This window comes from Salmo salar, chromosome 03, assembly GCF_965601325.2.
Source record: "Salmo salar chromosome 03, fSalSal1, whole genome shotgun sequence".
NCBI lineage: Eukaryota > Metazoa > Chordata > Actinopteri > Salmoniformes > Salmonidae > Salmo > Salmo salar.
In genome coordinates, this window is record NC_138293.1 from 73252282 (window position 1) to 73277670 (window position 25389).

The following is a 25389-nucleotide window of genomic DNA, read 5'->3' on the forward strand; positions in this document are numbered from 1 at the left end:
TAAATGCGTCATACACACGTTCATACTAACGACAGACTGTCTGTCCCCACCGTGCTTTTTCTGTTAATTCTCTAAATCCGTGCTGTTTCGACATTAATATGCCCTTGATAAACAGATTCTGGTGATATAACACAGGCTTTCAAAAATGGCCTTTTTAAAAGGGCAGAATCCTATACGGGATTCAGTTGTTGAAATTACAACTGAGGCTTAAGTTATTAAACAGAGCAGCTTTAATCATTGATCACAGAAATTCAAGGTTGGAGGAATGGCATGGATTAAAGTATTTTTACCACAAAGCCACATATCCACTGTGATCTGAGAGAGAGAGAGAGAGAGAGAGAGAGAGAGAGAGATTGACAAGGATAGATTGACGAGGATAGAGAGAAAGCCCTGCTGTCACTTGCTAGTTTAGTGATTCCAGCTCCACTGAAGGCCGTCTTCCATTCTCCGTCCCATCCACCAGCTGTTTCTTCTTGGCCTGTGGGCCACACAGTATGAGGCAGCTACCATGGGCTTTAAGGAAAACTTCTCGGAGATTGATCCTGTCACTTTGAACCTCTGCATCCTTATCGCCAGCTATGTTATCTTGCTTCTGGTGTTCCTGATATCTTGTATAATGTATGACTGCCGGGGCAAGGATCCAACCAAGGAGTACGCGCCGGACCCTGTGCCTACCCAATCCCCCATCAGACTGGTGGTAATGCAGCAGACCACCCCTTCTCCACAACATCAACGCTGGGACCAGACCAATATGGTCACCTCATATGAGCCTCAGCCCAGTCCAGACTTCAGGGAGAAGAAGAGCACCATGGTCTAGATTCTAGAAGGACTACTGCGGTGCTGAATAACTCAGTCCACCACCTATTGGAATAATCGCAGCGGGATAAACTTTTGTACATATATGTTTTTTTAAATCTGTTTCCACATTTATTTTTTAGACTGTATTTTTCCCTGGTGGCCAGGACAATGCTAGGATTGGACCTGCAGAAGACCAGTCTGAGACGGTAAGAGAGAGGCATGTGTGTGCAGTGTTGATGCACATGAAATCCGTCTTTTAGAAAGCTCTGGTGGATCACAGAAGCCTACAGCCTGTTCTAAAAGAAGAAATGTCACAACTGATAATCAACATGGAATTCAGGAGCTGTACTATTAACAGTGGTTTGTGTTACACGACATGAAAGGGAAATGCAATTGACTGGAAAATGGTTGCAGTTTTCAAACCTTATCTTTGCACGTAGCTCAACTATTTATTACATCACAGAATGCCTCAGTGTTTAAATTTGATACAAAGTATTACCAGTTATCATTTTTCATTTTTAAAGAGAGACAGGTCTGTCCCCTCTCAGTGAGCGTTCATTGTCATCTTGCTTCACTACTTTGTCAAATGTTACTTGACAGACATTTGTATGATGCTCTGCTAGTGTAATGTTTTCATCGATGACAGACTTGTTGCCCTATTTCAATCAGGACTCAGGACGAGTGTATTACAAAGTGTGCCCTGGCATTTTCAGATTAGGAGATTGCCTATAAACAATACGAGGAAATGTTGGGCAAACTAAGGTAGCCATTAGCCAATTACATAACTTGACAGTGTTGAGTCTCTATGAAGTAACCAACCACAGTTCAGCCAAGTGCTGTCCAACCATGGTCATGACCTGTGAGGCCCAGATTATTCTGCTATTTTGAGACTTGCTTCTTTAATCGCTCTCCCACCCACCATGAGAAACAGGTTATTTATGGAGCCCATTTCAGATGTGTACCTGCTAACCCTTTGAGGTGAAGACATGTGATTTGATTCAGCCAACACAAGTTGATACATGTAAATAAATACACTAACAAATGCTATGTAACGGTTTATATACAGTTAACTGTTAAGCTGTATTGAAGATACAAATGGTCAGAGTAACACATCAATCAATCAATATTGCATACCGTGTACATTTTCTGAAGTGCTTATTGTTTTGTATAATTTCCCTGTATGAGTAGTAGCTTCCTGTACAAATGTTCCCTTATGAATAATGAAACTACAGACGCTTGATACAGACTACTCCTATCATCAAGCAAAAATAAACATACTTTCTAAATAGTGTTTTACTTTGATAATTGCTGAATCCTATCAGTGCATGTAAATATTACATGGACTGTTCCAATAAAGAGCTGCAGTATCTAATACTGATAAAGGTGTCCGCAGCACACGCATGGCTATTTCCTGACTGTAGGGTCCAGACTGCCCAGGGCACTTCCCTTGTTGGTGATACAGAGAGCACACCATGCATTGCCCGGATAAACCTGTATCTCTCGTGACACAGATACGATGGGAACATTGTATTCCCTAGCCCCACACCAGTCATAATGTAGTGCAGCTCTGCAGTGTACACGTGAAACGAGCAAAGTCCCATAGATATTTATTGATGTGACGCAGGGCTGTTACTGTAGGTCCTGAGTCCTGACTTTGCCTAATGTGCAGTATATGATTCACTAAATAGCCAAATCTATGCACAGATTCCTTGACTTGATGTTGTCTGATTCCAATGTGTTTCCTCTTTTATTCTGACTGGCAGTGTTTCCATTTGGCATCTGTGTTATAGGTATATGAGACGCTAGAGAGGGTCTGTCTTTTGTTATGTTGTCCTAATGCTGAAAGGGGAGAAGGCATCCACAATGCAGACCTCATGAGGACTCGCAGGTATGAATTGTCGTGACCATACATTCCCCTCCCGAAATTCACTAGGCCATCACAGACTCCATTGAACGACTACAGTATATTGTGTCAATCTGCTTGAATTAGGATCTCTAAAAGAGAGTGCAAGCTGAGGCTATAAACTGAATTAAGCCCTTGCATGTAATATAATTAAACGCCAGTAATCATACATTCACTCGAAGGTGTGACGGAAACCCGTAGTAGTCACTGCCAAAACTAGCACCTGTACACACCGAAATAACTTTGCCTATGCCGTCTTACCTGGAGCATAAACAAATTAAGCTGTTTTAGTCCTTATACTTACAAATGCTACATGTATGCATCTTGCCCTGAGCTGACACACCTGGCAAAGCAGCTCCAATAGCTTGATTACAGTACAACATCAACATCAACACCTACAGTACCAACAGAAGATTACAGTACAGCAACATAAACACCTACAGTACCAATAGAAGATTACAGTACAACATCAACACCTACAGTACCAACAGAAGATTACAGTACAACAACATCAACACCTACAGTACCAACAGAAGATTACAGTACAACAACATCAACACCTACAGTACCAACAGAAGATTACAGTACAACAGCATAAACACCTACAGTACCAATAGAAGATTACAGTACAACATCAACACCTACAGTACCAACAGAAGATTACAGTACAACAACATCAACACCTACAGTACCAACAGAAGATTACAGTACAACAACATCAACACCTACAGTACCAACAGAAGATTACAGTACAACAACATCAACACCTACAGTACCAACAGAAGATTACAGTACAACAGCATCAACACCTACAGTACCAACAGAAGATTACAGTACAGCAACATCAACACCTACAGTACCAACAGAAGATTACAGTACAACAACATCAACACCTACAGTACCAACAGAAGATTACAGTACAACAGCATCAACACCTACAGTACCAACAGAAGATTACAGTACAACAGCATCAACACCTACAGTACCAACAGAAGATTACAGTACAACAACATCAACACCTACAGTACCAACAGAAGATTACAGTACAACAGCATCAACACCTACAGTACCAACAGAAGATTACAGTACAACAACATCAACACCTACAGTACCAACAGAAGATTACAGTACAACAGCATCAACACCTACAGTACCAACAGAAGATTACAGTACAGCAACATCAACACCTACAGTACCAACAGAAGATTACAGTACAACAACATCAACACCTACAGTACCAACAGAAGATTACAGTACAACAACATCAACACCTACAGTACCAACAGAAGATTACAGTACAACAGCATCAACACCTACAGTACCAACAGAAGATTACAGTACAACAGCATCAACACCTACAGTACCAACAGAAGATTACAGTACAACAGCATCAACACCTACAGTACCAACAGAAGATTACAGTACAACAGCATCAACACCTACAGTACCAACAGAAGATTACAGTACAACAGCATCAACACCTACAGTACCAACAGAAGATTACAGTACAGCAACATCAACACCTACAGTACCAACAGAAGATTACAGTACAACAGCATCAACACCTACAGTACCAACAGAAGATTACAGTACAACAGCATCAACACCTACAGTACCAACAGAAGATTACAGTACAACAACATCAACACCTACAGTACCAACAGAAGATTACAGTACAACAACATCAACACCTACAGTACCAATAGAAGATTACAGTACAACATCAACACCTACAGTACCAACAGAAGATTACAGTACAACAGCATCAACACCTACAGTACCAACAGAAGATTACAGTACAACAGCATCAACACCTACAGTACCAACAGAAGATTACAGTACAACAGCATCAACACCTACAGTACCAACAGAAGATTACAGTACAACAGCATCAACACCTACAGTACCAACAGAAGATTACAGTACAACAGCATCAACACCTACAGTACCAACAGAAGATTACAGTACAACAACATCAACACCTACAGTACCAACAGAAGATTACAGTACAACAGCATCAACACCTACAGTACCAACAGAAGATTACAGTACAACAACATCAACACCTACAGTACCAACAGAAGATTACAGTACAACAGCATCAACACCTACAGTACCAACAGAAGATTACAGTACAACAACATCAACACCTACAGTACCAACAGAAGATTACAGTACAACAGCATCAACACCTACAGTACCAACAGAAGATTACAGTACAACAGCATCAACACCTACAGTACCAACAGAAGATTACAGTACAACAGCATCAACACCTACAGTACCAACAGAAGATTACAGTACAACAGCATCAACACCTACAGTACCAACAGAAGATTACAGTACAACAGCATCAACACCTACAGTACCAACAGAAGATTACAGTACAACAGCATCAACACCTACAGTACCAACAGAAGATTACAGTACAACAGCATCAACACCTACAGTACCAACAGAAGATTACAGTACAGCAACATCAACACCTACAGTACCAACAGAAGATTACAGTACAACAGCATCAACACCTACAGTACCAACAGAAGATTACAGTACAACAGCATCAACACCTACAGTACCAACAGAAGATTACAGTACAACAACATCAACACCTACAGTACCAACAGAAGATTACAGTACAACAACATCAACACCTACAGTACCAATAGAAGATTACAGTACAACATCAACACCTACAGTACCAACAGAAGATTACAGTACAACAGCATCAACACCTACAGTACCAACAGAAGATTACAGTACAACAGCATCAACACCTACAGTACCAACAGAAGATTACAGTACAACAGCATCAACACCTACAGTACCAACAGAAGATTACAGTACAACAGCATCAACACCTACAGTACCAACAGAAGATTACAGTACAACAACATCAACACCTACAGTACCAACAGAAGATTACAGTACAACAGCATCAACACCTACAGTACCAACAGAAGATTACAGTACAACAACATCAACACCTACAGTACCAACAGAAGATTACAGTACAACAGCATCAACACCTACAGTACCAACAGAAGATTACAGTACAACAACATCAACACCTACAGTACCAACAGAAGATTACAGTACAACAACATCAACACCTACAGTACCAACAGAAGATTACAGTACAACAGCATCAACACCTACAGTACCAACAGAAGATTACAGTACAACAGCATCAACACCTACAGTACCAACAGAAGATTACAGTACAACAGCATCAACACCTACAGTACCAACAGAAGATTACAGTACAACAGCATCAACACCTACAGTACCAACAGAAGATTACAGTACAGCAACATCAACACCTACAGTACCAACAGAAGATTACAGTACAACAGCATCAACACCTACAGTACCAACAGAAGATTACAGTACAACAACATCAACACCTACAGTACCAACAGAAGATTACAGTACAACAACATCAACACCTACAGTACCAATAGAAGATTACAGTACAACAACATCAACACCTACAGTACCAACAGAAGATTACAGTACAACAACATCAACACCTACAGTACCAACAGAAGATTACAGTACAACAACATCAACACCTACAGTACCAACAGAAGATTACAGTACAACAACATCAACACCTACAGTACCAACAGAAGATTACAGTACAACAACATCAACACCTACAGTACCAACAGAAGATTACAGTACAACAACATCAACACCTACAGTACCAACAGAAGATTACAGTACAACAGCATCAACACCTAGGGAATCACACCATCTCTTTATCAGTTATTGACAGAGAGAGACACTTATATTCTTGAAGAAATTTACTTGGGAAAATGTATTTCCCAAAAGCTGGAATCAAGAGATTCCAACTGATGAGAAACTAGCAATCTGAAAGGATCATGTTCTGCTGAGTATTAAGATGTAAAAATAATTACCACTAAGATAGAATACCACGGAATCCCGTCTAAGAATATACTGTATGGGAACAAATAATTGTACCATTTAGAAAAGGCAACATGTTGCAGGACAATGGGGCTCCTAAGGTCTAATGTGAACATACATTCAAATGTTCTAAATATCTGAAAATGCTTGCAGTATTTTTGTCAACAGTGAAGATCAATGTTGCACCAATGTATTAGCTGGGTGCAGGCCGGCTGTCATGTCTCTATGCAGACACTACACCAGTAATCCTTTGCTACAGGGGGAAATGTGCTTTACAGGTTAAAAACACGCCATACTCAGCTTGTTAGCTGCTAGATCAATTCTGAACTCTGTTGAGGCTGGGACACAACACAGGCTCTATCTTACTTTACAGCAGTTTGATTTATTGATTGAAATGGGCATTGACAGCATGGCTATAACATACACTAATATATCCACCATGCCATGAATTGCAAATAGCAGCCATTTTATTTCCATCTCTTTACTGAAACCTCGAAGGGCACAGCTATGTATTTAGATGTTTAGCCTTTTCACATTGACAACATTGATTCATCAAGCATCTGAATATCACACCTTTACATTTCTTGTCATCTTTGTCAGACAGAATTAGCGTTGTTGTTATTCTAAATGTGAGGATGGGAATATTCCGTGGCTTTTCCTAGAGGTGTTTACGGCCTATTGTAATCCACAGTATTGGGATTCCCATGTCTTCCTTTTTTAGAGGTACTGCATTCCAGCATGAAACAGTAAACCAATTACAGAGCTGTTTAACCCTGGCATCACGTGTCTTCACAAAGCCTCTGTTATCCTGTGGGTAGTCCCACCAGTGTCTGTCTTACAGTAGCCACTAAAGATGTCATATTAACAGCATGGCCTGCTGTGTGCATGTACAGTACAGTACATTGCTGTTGGGCAGTATGGAACATTGTTTAGTACTGTTGATCTACATGGTGTAGAGAGCTTTTACATCCTTGCAGAGGGCTTTGTTCGGCAAGCTTTGCGTGTTTAAAAGCAATCAATGAAAATAGGTCACACACAGCCTTTACAGTATGTGTAGCCATATTGTAACACAGAGGGTGATTCTTGTCAGATGCTTAACATAATACCTGACCTGAGGGACCTTTAACCGCACTTCCTCTGTAACATGAGCTCTTCCACTTGCACTGCCGTTGTGGCTAGTGGAGTAAATGAAATTGGTCTTCAGGTTATTGACTGTGAGCAGAGTGGTGTAACTGATGAACTCTGCATGTGCCTCTAACATGTAACAGTGTCAGAAATAGAATGAGCTAAACACTGTTTTCTAGCATATTTACAAACACAGGGACACTATGCTGAGCTGCTAAACCCTGTGTTTGTATGACAGAATGCCAACCTCCATGTCTCAGTCCTGTATCGCATTAGGGGTGTTAGCATGGCACCATGGGGGAACTGCAGCCTTCCAGCAAGAACAAGGAAACGCTAAACCCTAACATATGGCTGCTCGCATCCTCCCGTTGTCTCTGCTAATGTCATTCTTAAAAACCCTGCCTGCCTGCCACCCACCATCCCAGCTGTACTTCCACAGCTCGTAAACCATGAGCTCCTCCTGGGCTGGATAAACCACCACATTTGAACTGTCCGGTGCATGGTGTACCCTAGGGATAGGATCTTGTGCAAAAAGTGGATTTTACTTTCATGAACTACAATACACATTAGGCTAGGGCTACTTTTGTAATCCTTTGGCATCACAACATATAAAACCAGAGAGATTAATTCATACTTAGAGGCTTACCCGTCTGTCCAAATATAACATGTGAAATCTTTCTTTAAGGGGTTGATTATACATCTTATTCTGAGTTTACCAATGCAAACATTTAAAATGGATACATTTGGGAATGTTATCTTCTCATGCATAAATGTGCTGGTTATTAATGGTTCTGAAAGGTATTTTGCAATGCCACTGCGTTGAAGTTGAGTCAGTATGGGCTTATGTTTCACTCTGGTTGTAATAGCCCAAAGACAAAAAAACTGCAGGCATTTGTCAGTCTGAAACTCATTAAGCCTGCATATCGCACTTAATGTCTTATGTAAACAGCTATGTGTTGTGTTATCTAATGCTGTTCCTGAATGATCCAGTTACATTACTGTCACTGTTATGTAACTCTATGGGTTAGAGAGTGCTCATCAGATACCTTGCTGATGTGCAATTCAACATAGGCTAGCAGCACATTATTTTGTGTCCTGTCCACACACAGCACAACACAATTACCCATAGGGACATATTTGCATCTGATAACACTGTGAACTAATCTCTTTGCATGCAAGTATGCATCTGTTGAAACAGGCCTATGATGTAATATCAGTTTATTTGCTCAAGTTTATTGACACTGAGATAAAAAGTCAATACTAAATGGCTGAATTTGGAAAAATAAATGATTCATTCATGACACAGGACATGATATTGGACTCTGAACAGAATACAATTTTTTTTGTTATGCACATTCAGGTTTTCGTCACAAGTTGCCACACCCACAAGGTCATAAACCCCGGCAATTTATACAACTTCTCTTCTTGAAATTAAAATCTGATTTAAAAACTAACGCTAACATTAACCTCACTTCTAACCGTATGCCTAAACCCGAACCTTAATTTAAGACCAAACAGCAACTTTTGGTTCTTATGAATTTTTTTCCGATAAAGCATTTTAACTTTAGGGTTGTAGTAACTAGTGGAAACCCAGGGTTGCTGGTTGAAAAACAAAAGTAACTACTACTGTTACATCTGTCTATCATGGTGTGACAGATTTTGAGACCTCCTCCAGCTACCCATACTGTCATCAGATCTTTGATTGGTCAGATGATGTCCTACGCTTTTAGTGCTATTATTGGTTGAAGCATCCGTCAGTCAAAATCTCTTTGCATGAACTAAATACAATTCAATCGTGAAAAAGGGAACAACGCCGGTGTCTACAAGGGGACACAAGTGTCAGGAGGATATGTCTTTGCTAAATGATTGTATTAATGTCATCGATTGAAGCTAGTTTATATTTGCAGCACAATGGTATTAAGGGAAATGCTAAAATAGTGTCTTGATGTATTGATTTGGACTGGGGGTATCGTATTATGTGTACAGATGACTGATTAGTTGATGACGTTAGCTGGGCCTTCACTTTCTCTTGTTTTGGCTAGCTTTATAATTTCCCATTTGGCTAGCTTGCTGATTTCCTATTTTTGACTGTAGCTCGCTAGCTAAATCTTGCTTCGTGATTTCCTCCCTTCGTTTTGCGTGAAGGCATTGATATGAAGAGAGTGAACAGCCTTCAAAGGTGGGTTAGCTGAAAATGTGGCAGTGTTCCAATGTTTGCATTATGATGAATTTAGCTATAGATAGCTGGCGTTCATTTGTTCAGGCAAGTGGTCTTGTTAACGTAAGTGAACCTAGCTATTGGCATTTACTGAGCCTTATTCTTAGATGGATAGTTTGTTTGTAGCCATGAATGAAGCAGAAACATGGTTATTGTAGCATGCAGTACTATAGCCTACTAGGTACAATGTTTCCCACCAGGAAATGCGATATAGCACAGGGAAATGGAATCCGGTAAAACAAGTCGCCATAATTGTCCAATCATGGCTTTGTAAATAATGGGTATATGTCCTTGATGAAGGGTAATTCCATGTTATCAGGGTGACGCTGAGACTCACTTTTAAAATGTGTGGCAAACAAAAACGATTGATCGCAAAGTTTAAAAAAACATACACCTATATGCAAAATTATAGTTTTAACAATTGCCACTGTTCATTTTACAAAATACTTATTTGAGGAACAGTGCAGATGCAAAGTTTGGTAACAGTATGACAGTAAAATCTCCCTCCGTTTTTTATGTGACCACGTTTTTCAAAAACTCTATTGAGTAAGTACTTCGAATTAAGATTCAAAGATGATTGCATTAAGAATTAGGTGTCAGCTATGATATGACACCTTGAGTATGAACAAATCTATTTTGGTTATTGAACTACACTAAGTGAAGTGGATCAATACCCGGTAACAGAAGGACTGTAACAGATTAACATCATGGGTCTGTACTATACAGAAATGTATAATTATGAATATCATTCTCTTCGTGGTGATGTGTCCTATGCAAAGGTAGAAAAATGTAATATTTAACCCTAATGAGCTCTGTCTCCATACTTGACCAAATGTGGTTGGTCCAGACCAGACCAAATCTCTACCAATCATAGATGTCTATGTTTCACAGGTTTGGACATCACAGTACAGTAAATAAAAGTATAGTGCAGTAGAGTATATAGTTCAATACAGCACAGTATAGTTCAGTCCAGAAGAGTATATTACATTATATGGTACTCTACTCATGTGCTCTACTGTACTGAACTCTACTTTCATCTCGGTGACCAGAAATCAAAGCCTTTGCATATTCCACATTTTTAGCATTTAAAATGGTTGAAAAATGTATCTATGTCTTAATTTTTTTTTTAAATACAGACTCTTAGCTTTCATTTGGAACAAAATGTTATATGCTCCTATAAACTTCAGGTTGGTGCTGATGGGTTCTTTTACATGGAAATGACCTGAAACTAAACAACTTTTCTTTTTTTCTTTGTTCATTGTTCAATCACTAAAATGTGAATGTCTTCTTGTGTTAGTTATATGCTATTTTTCTTTGAGATGTACTGTATGTCAGTTTCTTGTCTTCTTGTGTTATTTTCCTGTTTCCTTCAATTGGCATGGCATACTGTTGCATGAACAACCCAGAAACATTGTGGGAACAGCCCTGAATCAGGATAACCTCTAACACCAGTATTGTAACAGCCCCTAGTCCTGCCCACTACCTGCCCCACTAACACTTGCTGCATGTTGCTGTATGTTTCAGGTTCATGAACAGGCGGGCCTCTGCTAACTGCCGCTACCAGCCCACCTGTTATGAGCATGCTGCAAACTGCTATACTCACGCGGTGAGTTCACCTCTAAGTGTAGGCCTACTGTACAGTCGTGGCCAAAGGTTTTGGGAATGACACATTCATTTCCACAAAGTTTGCTGCTTCAGTGTCTTTAGATATTTTTGTCAGATGTTACTATGGAATACTGAAGTATAATTACAAGCATTTCATAAGTGTCAAAGGCTTTTACTGACAATTACATGAAGTTGATGCAAAGAGTCAATATTTGCAGTGTTGGTCTTTTTCAAGACCTCTGCAATCTGCCCTGGCATGCTGTCAATTAACTTCTGGGCCACATCCTGACTGATGGCAGCCCATTCTTGCATAATCAATGCTTGGAGTTTGTCAGAATTTGTGGGGTTTTGTTTGTCCACCCGCCTCTTGAGGATTGACCACAAGTTCTCAATGGGATTAAGGTCTGGGGAGTTTCCTGGCCATGATCCCAAAATATCGATGTTTTGTTCCCCGAGCCACTTAGTTATCACTTTTGCCTTATGGCAAGGTGCTCGATCATGCTGGAAAAGGCATTGTTCGTCACCAAACTGTTCCTGGATGGTTGGAAGAAGTTGCTCTCGGAGGATGTGTTGGTACCATTTCTTTTATTCATGGCTGTTTTCTTTGGCAAAATTGTGAGTGAGCCCACTCCCTTGGCTGAGAAGCAACCCCACACATGAATGGTCTAAGGATGCTTTACTGTTGGCATGACACAGGACTGATGGTAACTCTTACCTTGTCTTCTCCGGACAAGCTTTTTTCCAGATGCCCCAAACAATCGGAAAGAGGATTCATCAGAGTCAATGACTTTACCCCAGTCCTCAGCAGTCCAATCCCTGTACCTTTTGCAGAATATCAGTCTGTCCCTGATGTTTTTCCTGGAGAGAAGTGGCTTCTTTGCTGCCCTTCTTGACACCAGGCCGTCCTCCAAAAGTCTTCGCCTCACTGTGCGTGCAGATGCACTCACACCTGCCTGCTGCCATTCCTGAGCAAGCTCTGCACTGATGGTGCACCGATCCCGTAGCTGAATCAACTTTAGGAGACGGTCCTGGCGCTTGCTGGACTTTCTTGGGCGCCCTGAAGCCTTCTTCACAACAATTGAACCGCTCTCCTTGAAGTTGTTGATGAGCCGATAAATGGTTGATTTAGGTGCAATCTTACTGGCAGCAATATCCTTGCCTGTGAAGCCCTTTTTGTGCAAAGCAATGATGACGGCACGTGTTTCCTTGCAGGTAACCGTGATTGACAGAGGAAGAACAATGATTCCAAGCACCACCCTCCTTTTGAAGATTCCAGTCTGTTATTCGAACTCAATCAGCATGACAGAGTGATCTCCAGCCTTGTCCTCTTCAACACTCACACCTGTGTTAATGAGAGAATCATTGACATGTCAGCTGATCCTTTTGTGGCAGGGCTGAAATGCAGTAGAAATATTTTGGGGGGATTCAGTTCATTTGCATGGCAAAGAGGGACTTTGCAATTAATCTGATCACTCTTCATAACATTCTGGAGTATATGCAAATTGCCATCATATCAAACTGAGGCAGCAGACTTTGAAAATTCATATTTGTGTTATTCTCAAAACCTTTGGCCACGACTGTACAAAGACAGGTTTTCAAATGTCAGACCTCAATTGCTCTTTTTCCCATGCTTAATTCTATCGACAGAATTCTACCTGGTGCTGATAGGGTTATGGAGAAAACGCATTTGACCAAAAACACTATCATTGTAGACTACACTGAGTGTATGTTACAAGGATAGTTTTCAACAGTTGGTAATGTTAATCTGTCACCCTTTGTCTGTACCCTGCAGCTACTCATCGTACCAGCCATTGTGGGCATGGCCCTGCTGCACCGGCTCTCAGATGACCGCTGGGAGAAGATCACAGCCTGGGTGTACGGCATGGGCCTGTGTGCCCTCTTCCTGGTCTCCACAGTGTTCCACATCATCACCTGGAAGAAGAGCCACATGAGGTGAGGAGGCAGAGGAATGTTCGCTAGACCAGGGGTCTTCAACCTTTTCTTGCCAAGGGACTCCCTCCCAGGCAAAACGGTGACCCAGGGACCCCATCATAAGTTAGCAAAAATAAAATTTTACATGTCTTATCAGGTGAATGGAAAGGAGAAGTAATCAACATTTTTAAATGAATAGATTTGTTTGATTATTTTGACCTCCCCACATTATAATTGAAAGAGGAAGTGTAAACTCATAGCCTATTAGTTAGAAAGGTAACTCCAAACTCATTTTCGCTAAGAGCAGCTGTTTAGCTGGTTAAACAAAGGTTAGCCATGTGTTGGTAAAAATGAAAGTCCAGCAACCGATTACAGCAACCGGTCTGACTACCTGAGTTATATTATACAGCACCCAGCACATAATAATTTTAATTGCATACTAGGTATGAGTGGGCAGACGCAATCAAAGGCCAAAGAGAGAAATACTGAATGCTTGGTCTTGATTCTAGGTCTGTGGAGCACTGCTTTCATATGTGTGATAGAGTGGTCATCTATTTCTTCATCGCTGCCTCCTACACACCATGGTAAGTTCTATTTCTTCATCGCTGCCTCCTACACACCATGGTAAGTTGTATTTCTAATACCAATTTCCATATGTCACTTATGGGATGCACCTAAGGGGCGGATCGCAAGCTCGAAGTATCCAATCACACAGCGTATGTTGGAGACAGAGTGACGAATGAGGTGAGCCCCTCTCCTTCATAAAGGTAGCCACTCGCCCGCCAACTGGTCATTCACGCCTCTACCTTGCGGAAGTTACCGCATTCATTAAAAGCTCTCCTCAGCACAACTAGATTCCTGTCTTTCTAGTGAACTGTTCTCAGGCGAACCGTGAGGTTAACGCTGCCGAACTTAGAACCTCAGCTCTTGTCGATAGTGTTGCGTACTGACCGAAATGAACATTTTTGCTTCGAGTAGAAGTCACTTTCTACTCGTTCAGCCTCCGGTTTTCAGGTAGTGCCACACGGCTGGCTACCGAGACTCGGTTAGCCCTCGCGTCGGCTAACTAGGTTAGCACACACCGTAAGGCTTTAACTAACCACTAACAAATGTCTAGCTCCTGCCGCAATGCTTAAGCTAAACTGGCTAGCAAACTACAAAGCATGCTAACCACACCAGCCTTACTACCAGCAACACTGCACTATTGCTAGCTCTCTTGTCTGGTTCAAATCTACTTTTACACGTTTGTATTAACTCCCTAATGTTGATGTCTTCACCCCCGCGGAAATCGAATTAGCATAATAAAAAGAAACTCATAAAATCTGTCAGTTTAAGCTAGAGATGTTTTTTTTTTTTTTTTGCATTGGATGCGTATCAAGCCATAGCATCCGCCTATGTAACACTTCCGCATCGGCGTTGAAAGGTGACCGAGCTAGAGCAGTGTTTGTCAGACCATGAGACATCCCGAAAATCGGTCTTCTCACAAAATCGTCTGTAGCGTCCGAACGGTTTGGGTTACAAACTATTATTGGCTACGACCTCCACAAGCATCTTGAGACTCGTCTGAAGTCGGTACTGCCGATCTGCCAACTTCTGTCTGTAGTGTCCGAACAGTTTGGGCTACACACTAATCTAACGTACATGTCGGTTATTTTGCTCTAGGATGCCCACAGGCCTCACAAGAATCGTCTGAAGGTCACCTGAAGCATTCGGGAAAATGTATGGAAGTAAATTATATATACAAAAGTATGTAGACACACCTTCAAATTTGTGGATTTAGCAATTTCAGCCACACTCGTTGCTGACAGGTGTATAAAATCGACCACACAGCCATGCAATCTCCATAGACAAATATTGGCAGTAGAATGGCTTTACTGAATTGCAACTGTAAGTGCTGTTATTGTGACGTGGAAACGTCTAGTTGTTTAACACTCGCTACCAAAGTCAAAACTGCTACTGGAAGCAATGTCAGCAAAATAACTGTTTGTTGGGAGCTTCATGAAATGGGTTTCCATGGCATAGTGAATGCATAGTGACAACTTTAAAGTTTGTTGCAGGAAGAATAATGGTCTGGGGCTGTTTTTCATTGTTCGGGCTGGGCCCCTTCGTTCCAGTGAAGGGAAATCTTAACGCTACAGCATACAATGCCATTCTAGAAGATTCTGTGCTCCCAACTCTGTGGCAACAGTTTGGGGAAGGCCCTTTCCTGTTTCAGCATGACAATGCCCCTGTGCACAAAGCAACGTCTAAACAGAAACGGTTTGTCGAGATTGGTGTTGAAGAACTTGAGCCCTGACCTCAGCCCCATTGAACATCTTTGGGATGAATTGGAACGCCGACAGCGAGCCAGGCCTAATCACCCAACATCAGTGCCCGACCTCACTAATGCTCTTGTGGCTGAATGGAAGCAAGTCCTCGCAGCAATGTTCCAACATCTAGTGGAAATCATTCCCAGAAGAGTGGAGGCTGTTATAGCAGTAAAAGGTGGACGAACTCCATATTAATGCCCATGATTTTGAAATGAGATGTTTGACGAGCAGGTGTCCACATACTTTTGGTCATGTAGTATATACAGTGCATTCGAAAAGTGTTCACTCTTTTTCCACATTTTGTTACGTTACAGCCTTATTCTAAAATTGATTAAATAAAATACAAATCCTCATCAAGCTACACACAATACCCCATAATGGGCTCCTGAGTGGCGCAGCAGTCTAAGGCACTGCATCTCAGTGCTAGAGGCGTCACTACAGATACAGCCTGGATTCGAACCAGGGTATCACAACCGGCCATGATTGGTAGTCCCATAGGGCAGCACACAATTAGCCCAGCGTCGTCCAGGTTCTTAACTGACTTGCCTAGTTACATTTAAAAAAAATGACAAAGCAAAAACTGTTTTTTAGAAATGCTTGCAAATGTATAAAAAACAATACCTTATTTACATAAGTATTCAGACACTTTGCTATGAGACTCGAAATTGAGCTCAGGTGTATCCTGTTTCCATTGATCATCCTTGAGATGTTTCTACAACTTGATTGGAGTCCACCGAGACTCTTCCTAGAGCTGGCCTCCCAGCCAAACTGAGCAATCGGTGGAGAAGGGCCTTGGTCAGGGAGGTGACCAAGAACCCGATGGTCACTCTGACAGAGCTCCAGAGTTCCTGTGTGGAGATGTGACAACCTTCCAGAAGGATAACCATCTCTGCACCAATTAGGTCTTTATGGTTGAGTGGCCAGACGGAAGCAACTCCTCAGTAAAAGGCACATGACAGTTTGCCAAAAGGCCTGTAAAGGACTCAGACCATGGGAACTAAGATTCTCTCATCTGATGAAACCAAAATTTAACTCTTTGGCCTGAATGCCAAGTGTCATGTCTGGAGGAAACCTAGCACCATCCCTACGATGAAGCATGGTGGTGGCAGCATCATGCTGTGGGGATGTTTTTCAGCGCCAGGGACTGGGAGACTAGTCAAGATCGAGGGAAAGATGATTGGAGCAAAGTACAGAGAGATCCTTGATGAAAAGTGCTCTGGAGCAGGATAGGACCTCAGACAAGGGCAAAGGTTCACCTTCCAGCAGGACAATGACCCTAAGCACACAGCCAAGACAACGCAGGAGTGGCTTCAGGACAATGCTCCGAATGTCCTTGAGTGGCCCAGCCAGAGCCCGGACTTGAACCCGATCGAACATCTCTGGAGAGACCTGAAAATAGTTCTGCAGCCCATCCAACCTGACAGAGCTTAAGAGGCTCTACAGATAAGAATGGGAGAAACTCCCCAAATACAGGTGTGCCAAGCTTGTATCATCATACCCAAGAAGACTCGAAGCTGTAATCGCTGCCAAAGTACTGAGTACATGGTCTGAATACTTACGTAAATGTTATATTTCAGTTTTGTATTTTTAATATATTTGCTAACATTTCTGAAAACTTGTTTTTGCTTTGTCATTATGGGGTATGCAGGACAGCGGAGTCAATCACCACCTTCCGGAGACCCCTGAAACCCCACCTCTTTAAGGAATACCTGGGATAGGATAAAGTAATATTGTAAAGTGGTTGTTCCACTGGATATTATAAGGTGAATGCACCAATTTGTAAGTCGCTCTGGATAAGAGCGTCTGCTAAATGACTTAAATGTAAATGTAATGTAAATGGTATTGTGCGTAGTTGGTGGGGGGGACTATTTTTTTTTTTATATATTTTTTTGATAACTAAAAAATTCCAAATCAAATAGCAAAATAATCCTTGTTATGACCTTCTTTAAAATAATTCCATATAGCTTAGTAGTAGCTCAAGTTCCGATGTCTCTGTATCAATTGGCCAGCTCTGGAAAAATACTCCTATCCCGCATGGCCCCGCTAAGAAACTGCTTCCCACGGTGACAGCCTGCCTCAGAGAGGCTAGGAGCTCATGGAATAAGCCCCTTACCAGCAGCATCCTGAATCGGGGTTCCCTAGCAAGGACATGTATGATCTGGGTTTTGCAACCCTCCCAAGGTGGAGCCGTCACTGGCTGACCACCTCCACCCCACACGCTGTGCTGCTAGCACTACTGGCACTTTCCTCCCTGGAAAGATGGATCACTTTATTGCCTCCATTTTCCATAAGACATACAGAGCTTTGGACCTTTAAATCTGAGATCTTAACGTGACCTCTTTATTGTTGGCCTACCAGGCAGAGTTACAGGAGGATGTGGGGGAAGCAACTGGATTCAGGTACTCTGAATCCAGTTTCTTGGGATGAGATCTGTATGGCTACAGATCTAAACCTCTGTGCCTCCCATAATGCCATCCAAGGCTGTGGTCATATTATGAGTCTGGCGGTGGTGGGAGAATGGGCTCTTTGACTAAGCTTATCCAGCTTGACAGACAAAGAAAAAGTGGACCTCCTGGATGCTCCTGTGATACCCAAGGAGTTGTTCGGCCCGCTGTCGCCGCCATGCAGGAGAAGTGCGACGTGTATGGAAGAAGGTGAAACCTTCAACTTCTGCCTGCCCCGCAAACCAGGCCCTTTGGCAGCCCGTTGGTCACTGCAACTCGACTTAGCTTCACAGCAAGGACAGGGCAGCAAGCTGGCCTTAGGGGCCCTAAACCCCAGCGACACAGCAGACTGCCAAAACCCAGGCTAAGCCCTTGAACCAAGGCAAACCTGAAGCCAAACAATCCTTTTCTGCGGCCTCAGCAAGGTTCTGGCCTCCTAACCCCCCTCCTAACCCCCCTGGCAAGAAGTGCCAGTCAAACTAGGTCACAGCCCTAAGTGGCAGTGGAGGATAGTGTGCAAAGCCTATGGCCTCTCTCTCAGGTTTAACGTAAGCTGTCCCTCCCCCTCACGTGACAGTGGTGAGGCACTACTGTAAAAAAAAATATATATATACAAATATGTATACACTACTCCCTTTTGCAACAGCGCATTTTCGTGACATTGCTCACATGGGAAGATGGAGGATGTGCACTCTTACCACGAGTGCCATCCCCCTTGGACTCTCCGCTTGGCACCTTCTCATGTTTTAGCCAGGGATGAAAAAGTTAGCATGTCCGTTCTCCCTCCGGTCTCTTCTGACGTACGGAGCTGGATGACAGATTGCTATTATACCATGGCATCCTTATTTGTCCTTGCCTTACGGCATTGTTGACTCTAACTGTCTTTTGCACTAGCAACACAGTAAAAACAGGCTCATGTGGGCACCTCCTCGGTACTACCACCTGGAGGCGCCATCACGAACTGAGCAAGGCAGGGGAGAAACCTTGCACCTTTCTGTTTTCATAGGGACAAACAGGAAATCAGGTTTCCCGGGTTCACTTTAAGGACCAGTCTTTTTTGGGCAACTTAGCTATATTGATAGAAAACTATTTTTGTTGATCTATAGGACAGTCAGTACAGTATTCCATATTCCAAAAATAAGAGGGGGGAAATGGTTACCTTTGCTGGGCCCCGGAGCCTCAGACAGCAATCTGGTACACCAAGTCCAACGCGCTCTGGCGTTTTTTCCTTGTCCCGTTCTTACCTGCGCTTGGTTTGTGCAGTCTGAGATTAGGTCAGCTCCACCTTTTCTTTCTGAACGAGCGGCTGAGGAGATCTTCACTCATTCTAACCCTCCCTTCTGGGGTAGGGCCAAAACAGACCAGACACATACAGGCAACTGCCAAAATAAAGGAAACACCAACATAAAGGGTCTTAATAGGGCGTTGGGCCACCACGAGCTGCCAGAACAGCTTCAATGTGCCTTGGCATAGTTTCTGCAAGTGTCTGGAATTCTATTGAAGGGATGCGACACAATTCTTCCACGAGAGGCTTTGATGGTGGTGGAAACCACTGTCTCAGGCGGCACTCCAGAATCTCCCATATAACCCCCTATGCTTCTTTTAGACCCCTCTTTCAAAGAAAATGAACTAATGGGCAACTGGGCATTTTTATACATGAGCATGATGGGATGTTAATTGCTTAATTAACTCAGGAACCACACCTGTGTGGAAGCACCTGCTTTCAATATACTTTGTATCCCTCATTTTCTCAAGTGTTTCCTTTATTTTGGCAGTTACCTGTAGCTGATCTATTGCTTAGGATTAGGATCTGGGTAACCAGCATGTTTCCTTCTTTCTTTTGGCTACACGGGTTGCCCCGTTAGTCATTCCATTGGCCGGTCTCTCTCGCGCAAAGAACCCCGCTCCGGGACACGGTATAGCCATACCTATTGCCACCTGCAGTCCAAGAGGATCAAGCAGGTTTTGCAAGAAACATTCATGCTCATATGCCTTCGATACATTACGAGGTATCCTAGTTAACTGGGACAGTCTTTGCCTCTCCCCCCCAGTGGGGTTATTATGCCCCGGGGTGAGCATGACACTCGCGTGCTGGCACTTTAAACCAGTCCCTGAGAACCCGGCCTCCCCATCTATCCAGACTGACTCGAGAAGACACTGTTAGAAGCGTCAACCCTATAATGGTCTTTTGGAGACCCCGCCCCTAAATTATGATTAGGCACCACTAGGGGTGGAAGCAACGGCACACCCTCTCAAGGGTAATGCCCTATGCTTTTTCTCTCTCCTAGGCCTGACACCCCCACTCTAAGCAGAGCAAGGTAACAGGTCTTCGACCCCCGCAATGACCAGGTGCACCTTGGTTAGCGGAGACCACTCTCCTGCTCTATAACCAGTCCTGGTAGCCACCGTTATGAAGGGATCCACGGACCCTAACATACGGAAAGATTTGCACCCTCACCCAGTAGCCGTGACCCTCTGAGCATAGCCCGTGGGAGGATAAATCTGAATGCGACAAGCTGGCCACTCAAGATCTTTCACAATCCAGAGTGCCAGTGCCCCACATACATGCCCATTGTTTGGAGAAACAGACAATGTGTTTTTTGGAGAAGTGGTGTAACCTACACAGATCATTCCTTAAATGCTCCGTATGCTTCATTGCAGGACTTTTTTTGGACCGAGGGAAGATCTCCAAACGTCCAGTTGACTGCTATCTCGCCTGTCACACAGACCTCGACGGGTGTTATACTTCTCTTTCTAACCCGCTTTACCGTCTGCCCTATACCTGTAAAACAAATAAGCAGGCTGCACACTCTGGCAGCCAACCTCTGCGTTTTTGGGGGGGCACCTCCCTGCAAAGGCCCCCTACATCATTAATGGCTATATTGAGATAGTGTAGGCTATTGTATTGGAAAATATAATAGCAAGGTTACAGCCCGGAAGGGCTCATTCCACTAGAGGTATGGCTACCTCTTGGGCACTGGTCTAAGGCATCTCTTAGGGGAGATTTGCGCTATAGCGTGTTGGGCCACCCCTCATATGTTTGTGTTTTTCACCGACTGGATGCCACTGCACCTTCGTGGGGCATACTCCCTCAGTGTCGGAGCCTCTGAGGGGTGATGCTGTTGGAGCTACCCTGGCTTCAGAGAGCATGTCTGTGTTATGGGAGTTGACCATATCCCATAAGTGACACATCGAAAGAAGTATTAGAAATAAAATGTTGGGTTACTTGTGTAACCCCGGTTCTATGAGAATGAGTGAGATGTGTCACCGCTTTTCCCTGTTCGCAAGAGCGCAAGGACTAGAGGCATGCTTGAAAATGACCAGTTGGCTGGCGAGTGGCTCCCTTTATGGAGAAGAGGGGCTCACCTCATTCGCCAATCGACCAGTCTGTCTTCAACAGACGCTGTGTGATTGGATAATTCGAGCCACATGTCACTGGTATTCTCATATAACCGGGGTTACACAAGTAATTCTAAATTATCTCATGTATGTGATGAGGATCATGTAGTTGGTATGTTTCCCTAGGCTAAAGTGTGGAATGAACATCATCTTTCTCTCCTGCCAGGTTGAATCTTCGTGAGCTTGGCCCACTCGCAGTTCACATGCGTTGGTTTATATGGCTAATGGCTGCTGCAGGAACAATATACGTCTTCAACTACCACGAAAAGTCAGTATGATAACCTTTCTGCATTTGAATGATGCCTTTTTTGCAATGTAAATATATATATATATTTTACTAAATCTTCATTGGAGTAATTGGATATGTACAGACTACGGTCTCAATGAATCCTATAACAATGAAGCTGATGAACAGGGCCATTGTTATATCTGCTAACCATCATCACTTTTGTTCTCAATTTTGTAGTTTTTCTGGTGATAAAGTAGGTCTTATGGATTATTGTGTGTTTTTTTTGTTCTAGGTATAAAGTTGTTGAGCTCGCCTTCTATTTGACTATGGGTTTTTTCCCTGCGTTGGTTGTGACATCAATGGTAACGTACTCAGTTTACATATTGACTTTCTGCTGTAATCTCCTTACTCAGCCACCACCCACACTCACAGCGGTAGTGGCAGTGCTGCTAACATTTGCATCTGCTGCTTACTGTTTGCTTTGACACTCTGTTTTGAGCTATCTGGCAGACGCATTAAACATGACCAATTTTACATAACTTAATTTAAATGGCCCTAGAAAATCTGGAATCTGTCAATTCCACCAAACCAGTGTCTACATATGTGAAAACAGCTCATTTCTGTGATCTGTGGTTAAAATAAGAAGGTCCTAAAAAATGCTTCTCTGCGACATCACAGGGTAGGCTTAAAAGGGAAAAACTGTGATTTTCAAAACCTGCAATGAGTTTCTTGCCCAAGGGAAGGTATTTTCTTGCTCCCCACGTCTCCATCAATCTCATAGTGTTTGAAAATCACTGTTTTTAAAATGGTTCAACTTTTGATGATGTCATCGGGTAGAACTTTTCACTTCATTTTTTTCTATAAAACTTAGAAATGGGGATAGTGCTGGAGATAGTGGCAAAGTGGTGGAGTTGTTCTAAGGTGCTCTATCGTTTTGCACCTTTGTAATGCCTACCGTCATCAGGTGTTCTTGCAAAAACATCAAGTTAATGAATTTGTTAATGTGTGTATTAGTGACTTACTATACATTATCAGTAGCATCCATCACCAAGGTGTAGTGATCACAGCCTCCATCACCACCCTTCACTTGTGTACCACTATATCCCTCAAACTAATCTCTGGACCTTGAAGCCAGTCCCACTGCATTTTTTCATTATTTCCCTCTAATCAGGGTCTGATTTAGACCTGGGATTCCAGCTGTGTACAATTAATTATTAGGTAGGACAGAAACCCAGCAGGCTCCGGACCCTAGGGTAAGAGTTGAATATCCCTGCGCTATATGAGCAGCAGAATATGTTGTTTAGCTTCTTATGCCCCCTTGTGGACTTCTTGTGGTAGTTCACTCAGACTCCAAAGGTTTTTAGGGTTTGTATTACTGTACTATATGCTGAACCTTGGAGAATAATATTCTAGTCCTTTACATTAGATTTTGTTCCCCAAATTTTCCACAGAACAACACGGATGGACTGTACGAGTTGGCCTGTGGGGGACTCATCTATTGCCTGGGCGTGATCTTCTTCAAGTCGGACGGGGTCATCCCGTTTGCCCATGCCATCTGGCACGTGTTTGTGGCGCTGGCTGCAGCCGTGCACTACTACGCTATCTGGAAGTACCTCTACAGGAGTCCCCCTGCTAATACTATTCGGGATGCCTGACCCCCACCGCGTCAAGTAGGCTAACTGAAAACACAGTGCCCTCCAGTGCCTCTCGACATGGGCACCAGCAAATAAAGACTCCCACAACTGCCCACCGAGGATGCAACCACAGCTGGAAGGTTTACTGTTTCCAGGTAGGGAACAGTTTTTCTTTGACTGGACACACTGAACAAAGGTTACTTGTAATTCTGTTTTTGTACAACTATTATTCAGTTGGAACCCCCAAACAACTAAAATGATCAACTTTTGACTTCCATTTGGAAATTGTTCTCATCTTCTACACATAATGATACTTTGGGCTGTATTGATATCAGTGTTTTGTATCACTTCAAAGTCGGTCACATTCCATACTTACTATCATGTGTCATTTGTAGTGATTTTGTCAGTCATCTTATTGATTGGAAAGCAGATGGGAAGGACATTGAATTGACTTGGTTATTTTCACTCTGAGGTAAATGTGCACAGTACACATTGGACACAAAATGTCTGAATCAGTATTTATCAGAATCTAAGTGCAGTCTTATTTTTCTGAAGCACTTTTGTATGATAAGAACCACAAAGAACCATTGGATATGATGTTTAATAAGTACTCTGATTTGTGTAATTGTATTCTTTCTCACAAATATGGAGCCTTCAGAAGGTGAGTATTTGAGTTGGTATAGCTTTTAAAAAAGGGTCTCTGTGATTGGACTGAACTTCCAGAAGGATACAGTATCTACAGTACATCTGAGATGTCCTGTACTTCTGCACAAATTATCACTGCTGCCACTTTTATGGTATAGTAAATAGTTCCATTATATCACACACTTCCTGATTTTAAAAACTCTCCTCACATCTTAAATTACCCTTCTGTTCTTTGTATTAATTTTCACCTGTTATGTGTTTTTGGATCTTCAATGGAACTGCATTCCCTACCTTTCTTTTGAGGAGTATTTGCCATTTCAGTTGAGAAACTATGAAGACCAGTATCATTATACTATGAAGTTGAATTGATTGAGAAACGTGTCATGTACAACCAACCCTATAATGATTTTTAATGGTTGGTAGATTTATCCATTTTTAGCTTTCTCACTTGTTTCTCAAATTGCCAGAGACAGTTTTTGGAACAGGTGTTCACAAATTTTCCTTGCGTAAAACACTGTACAGCCCTTGGTGAGCATGCCTTTGTTTTTCCCCTCCCTGACATTTTGTTAGCTATGCTGAGTGGAGAAATCAGATGATTTTGTTATGGATTGTAGCCATTCTGAAATGTCTTGCTCCCTTTACCACAATGTTTTGTAATATTTGTATATTCTGTTTTGGCACATGATCCCATTCTGGCCTTTTTTAGGGAACACATCTGCTCGTTAACTCTCTACTTTATCCATTGGGTGTATTGGTGCTGTACATATAGAAAACAATGTTCACTCTGTAACAAATAGGTTACTAATGTGTCGATGAAAAATAAATGCCCTCAACATCGTTCCTTTCTTCTCAGTTTGTCCATGTCTTGTAAATGTGTACTAGATCTATAGGTTGAAACTATAGCTGACCTCTGGGGGCTTGTCACAGCACTTCATACAGACAGAAAACACATTTCTCCATTGTTCTGTGTAGGAAACCAAACCTTCATTAAAGGAGTTGCATTTCCGCTTAGCTCATTTCCTCCATGGACAGAATGGTAGCCAGACAGAGTCCCAGCAAGAGACCTTCCAATCACTGACCTTGATGCTTGAGACAGCTGCTGGGCCTGGGAGCTTTTTGATCAATCAGTCTGGCAGGTGGATGATAAACACACAAGCCACTGAAATGTTGATACCAGCGGTTTCATTCATTTAGTACCATGTCCTGAACATGCCACAA

General features: G+C 42.4%; 1 protein-coding gene across 3 annotated transcripts; it reads left to right on the top strand.

Moving 5' to 3' along the window:
* The first annotated feature begins 409 nt into the window (after positions 1 to 409).
* Positions 410 to 25009, top strand: LOC100195297 (monocyte to macrophage differentiation-associated). Of its 3 annotated transcripts, XM_082971373.1 has the most exons (8): positions 410 to 1004; positions 2589 to 2686; positions 11499 to 11580; positions 13372 to 13532; positions 14021 to 14095; positions 21830 to 21931; positions 22185 to 22254; positions 23344 to 25009. In XM_082971373.1, the coding sequence occupies exons 2-8, from the start codon at positions 2673 to 2675 to the stop codon at positions 23545 to 23547; spliced, it is 708 nt and encodes a 235-aa protein (XP_082827499.1). In that variant the 5' UTR covers positions 410 to 1004; positions 2589 to 2672; the 3' UTR covers positions 23548 to 25009.
* Positions 25010 to 25389: the final 380 nt, after the last annotated feature.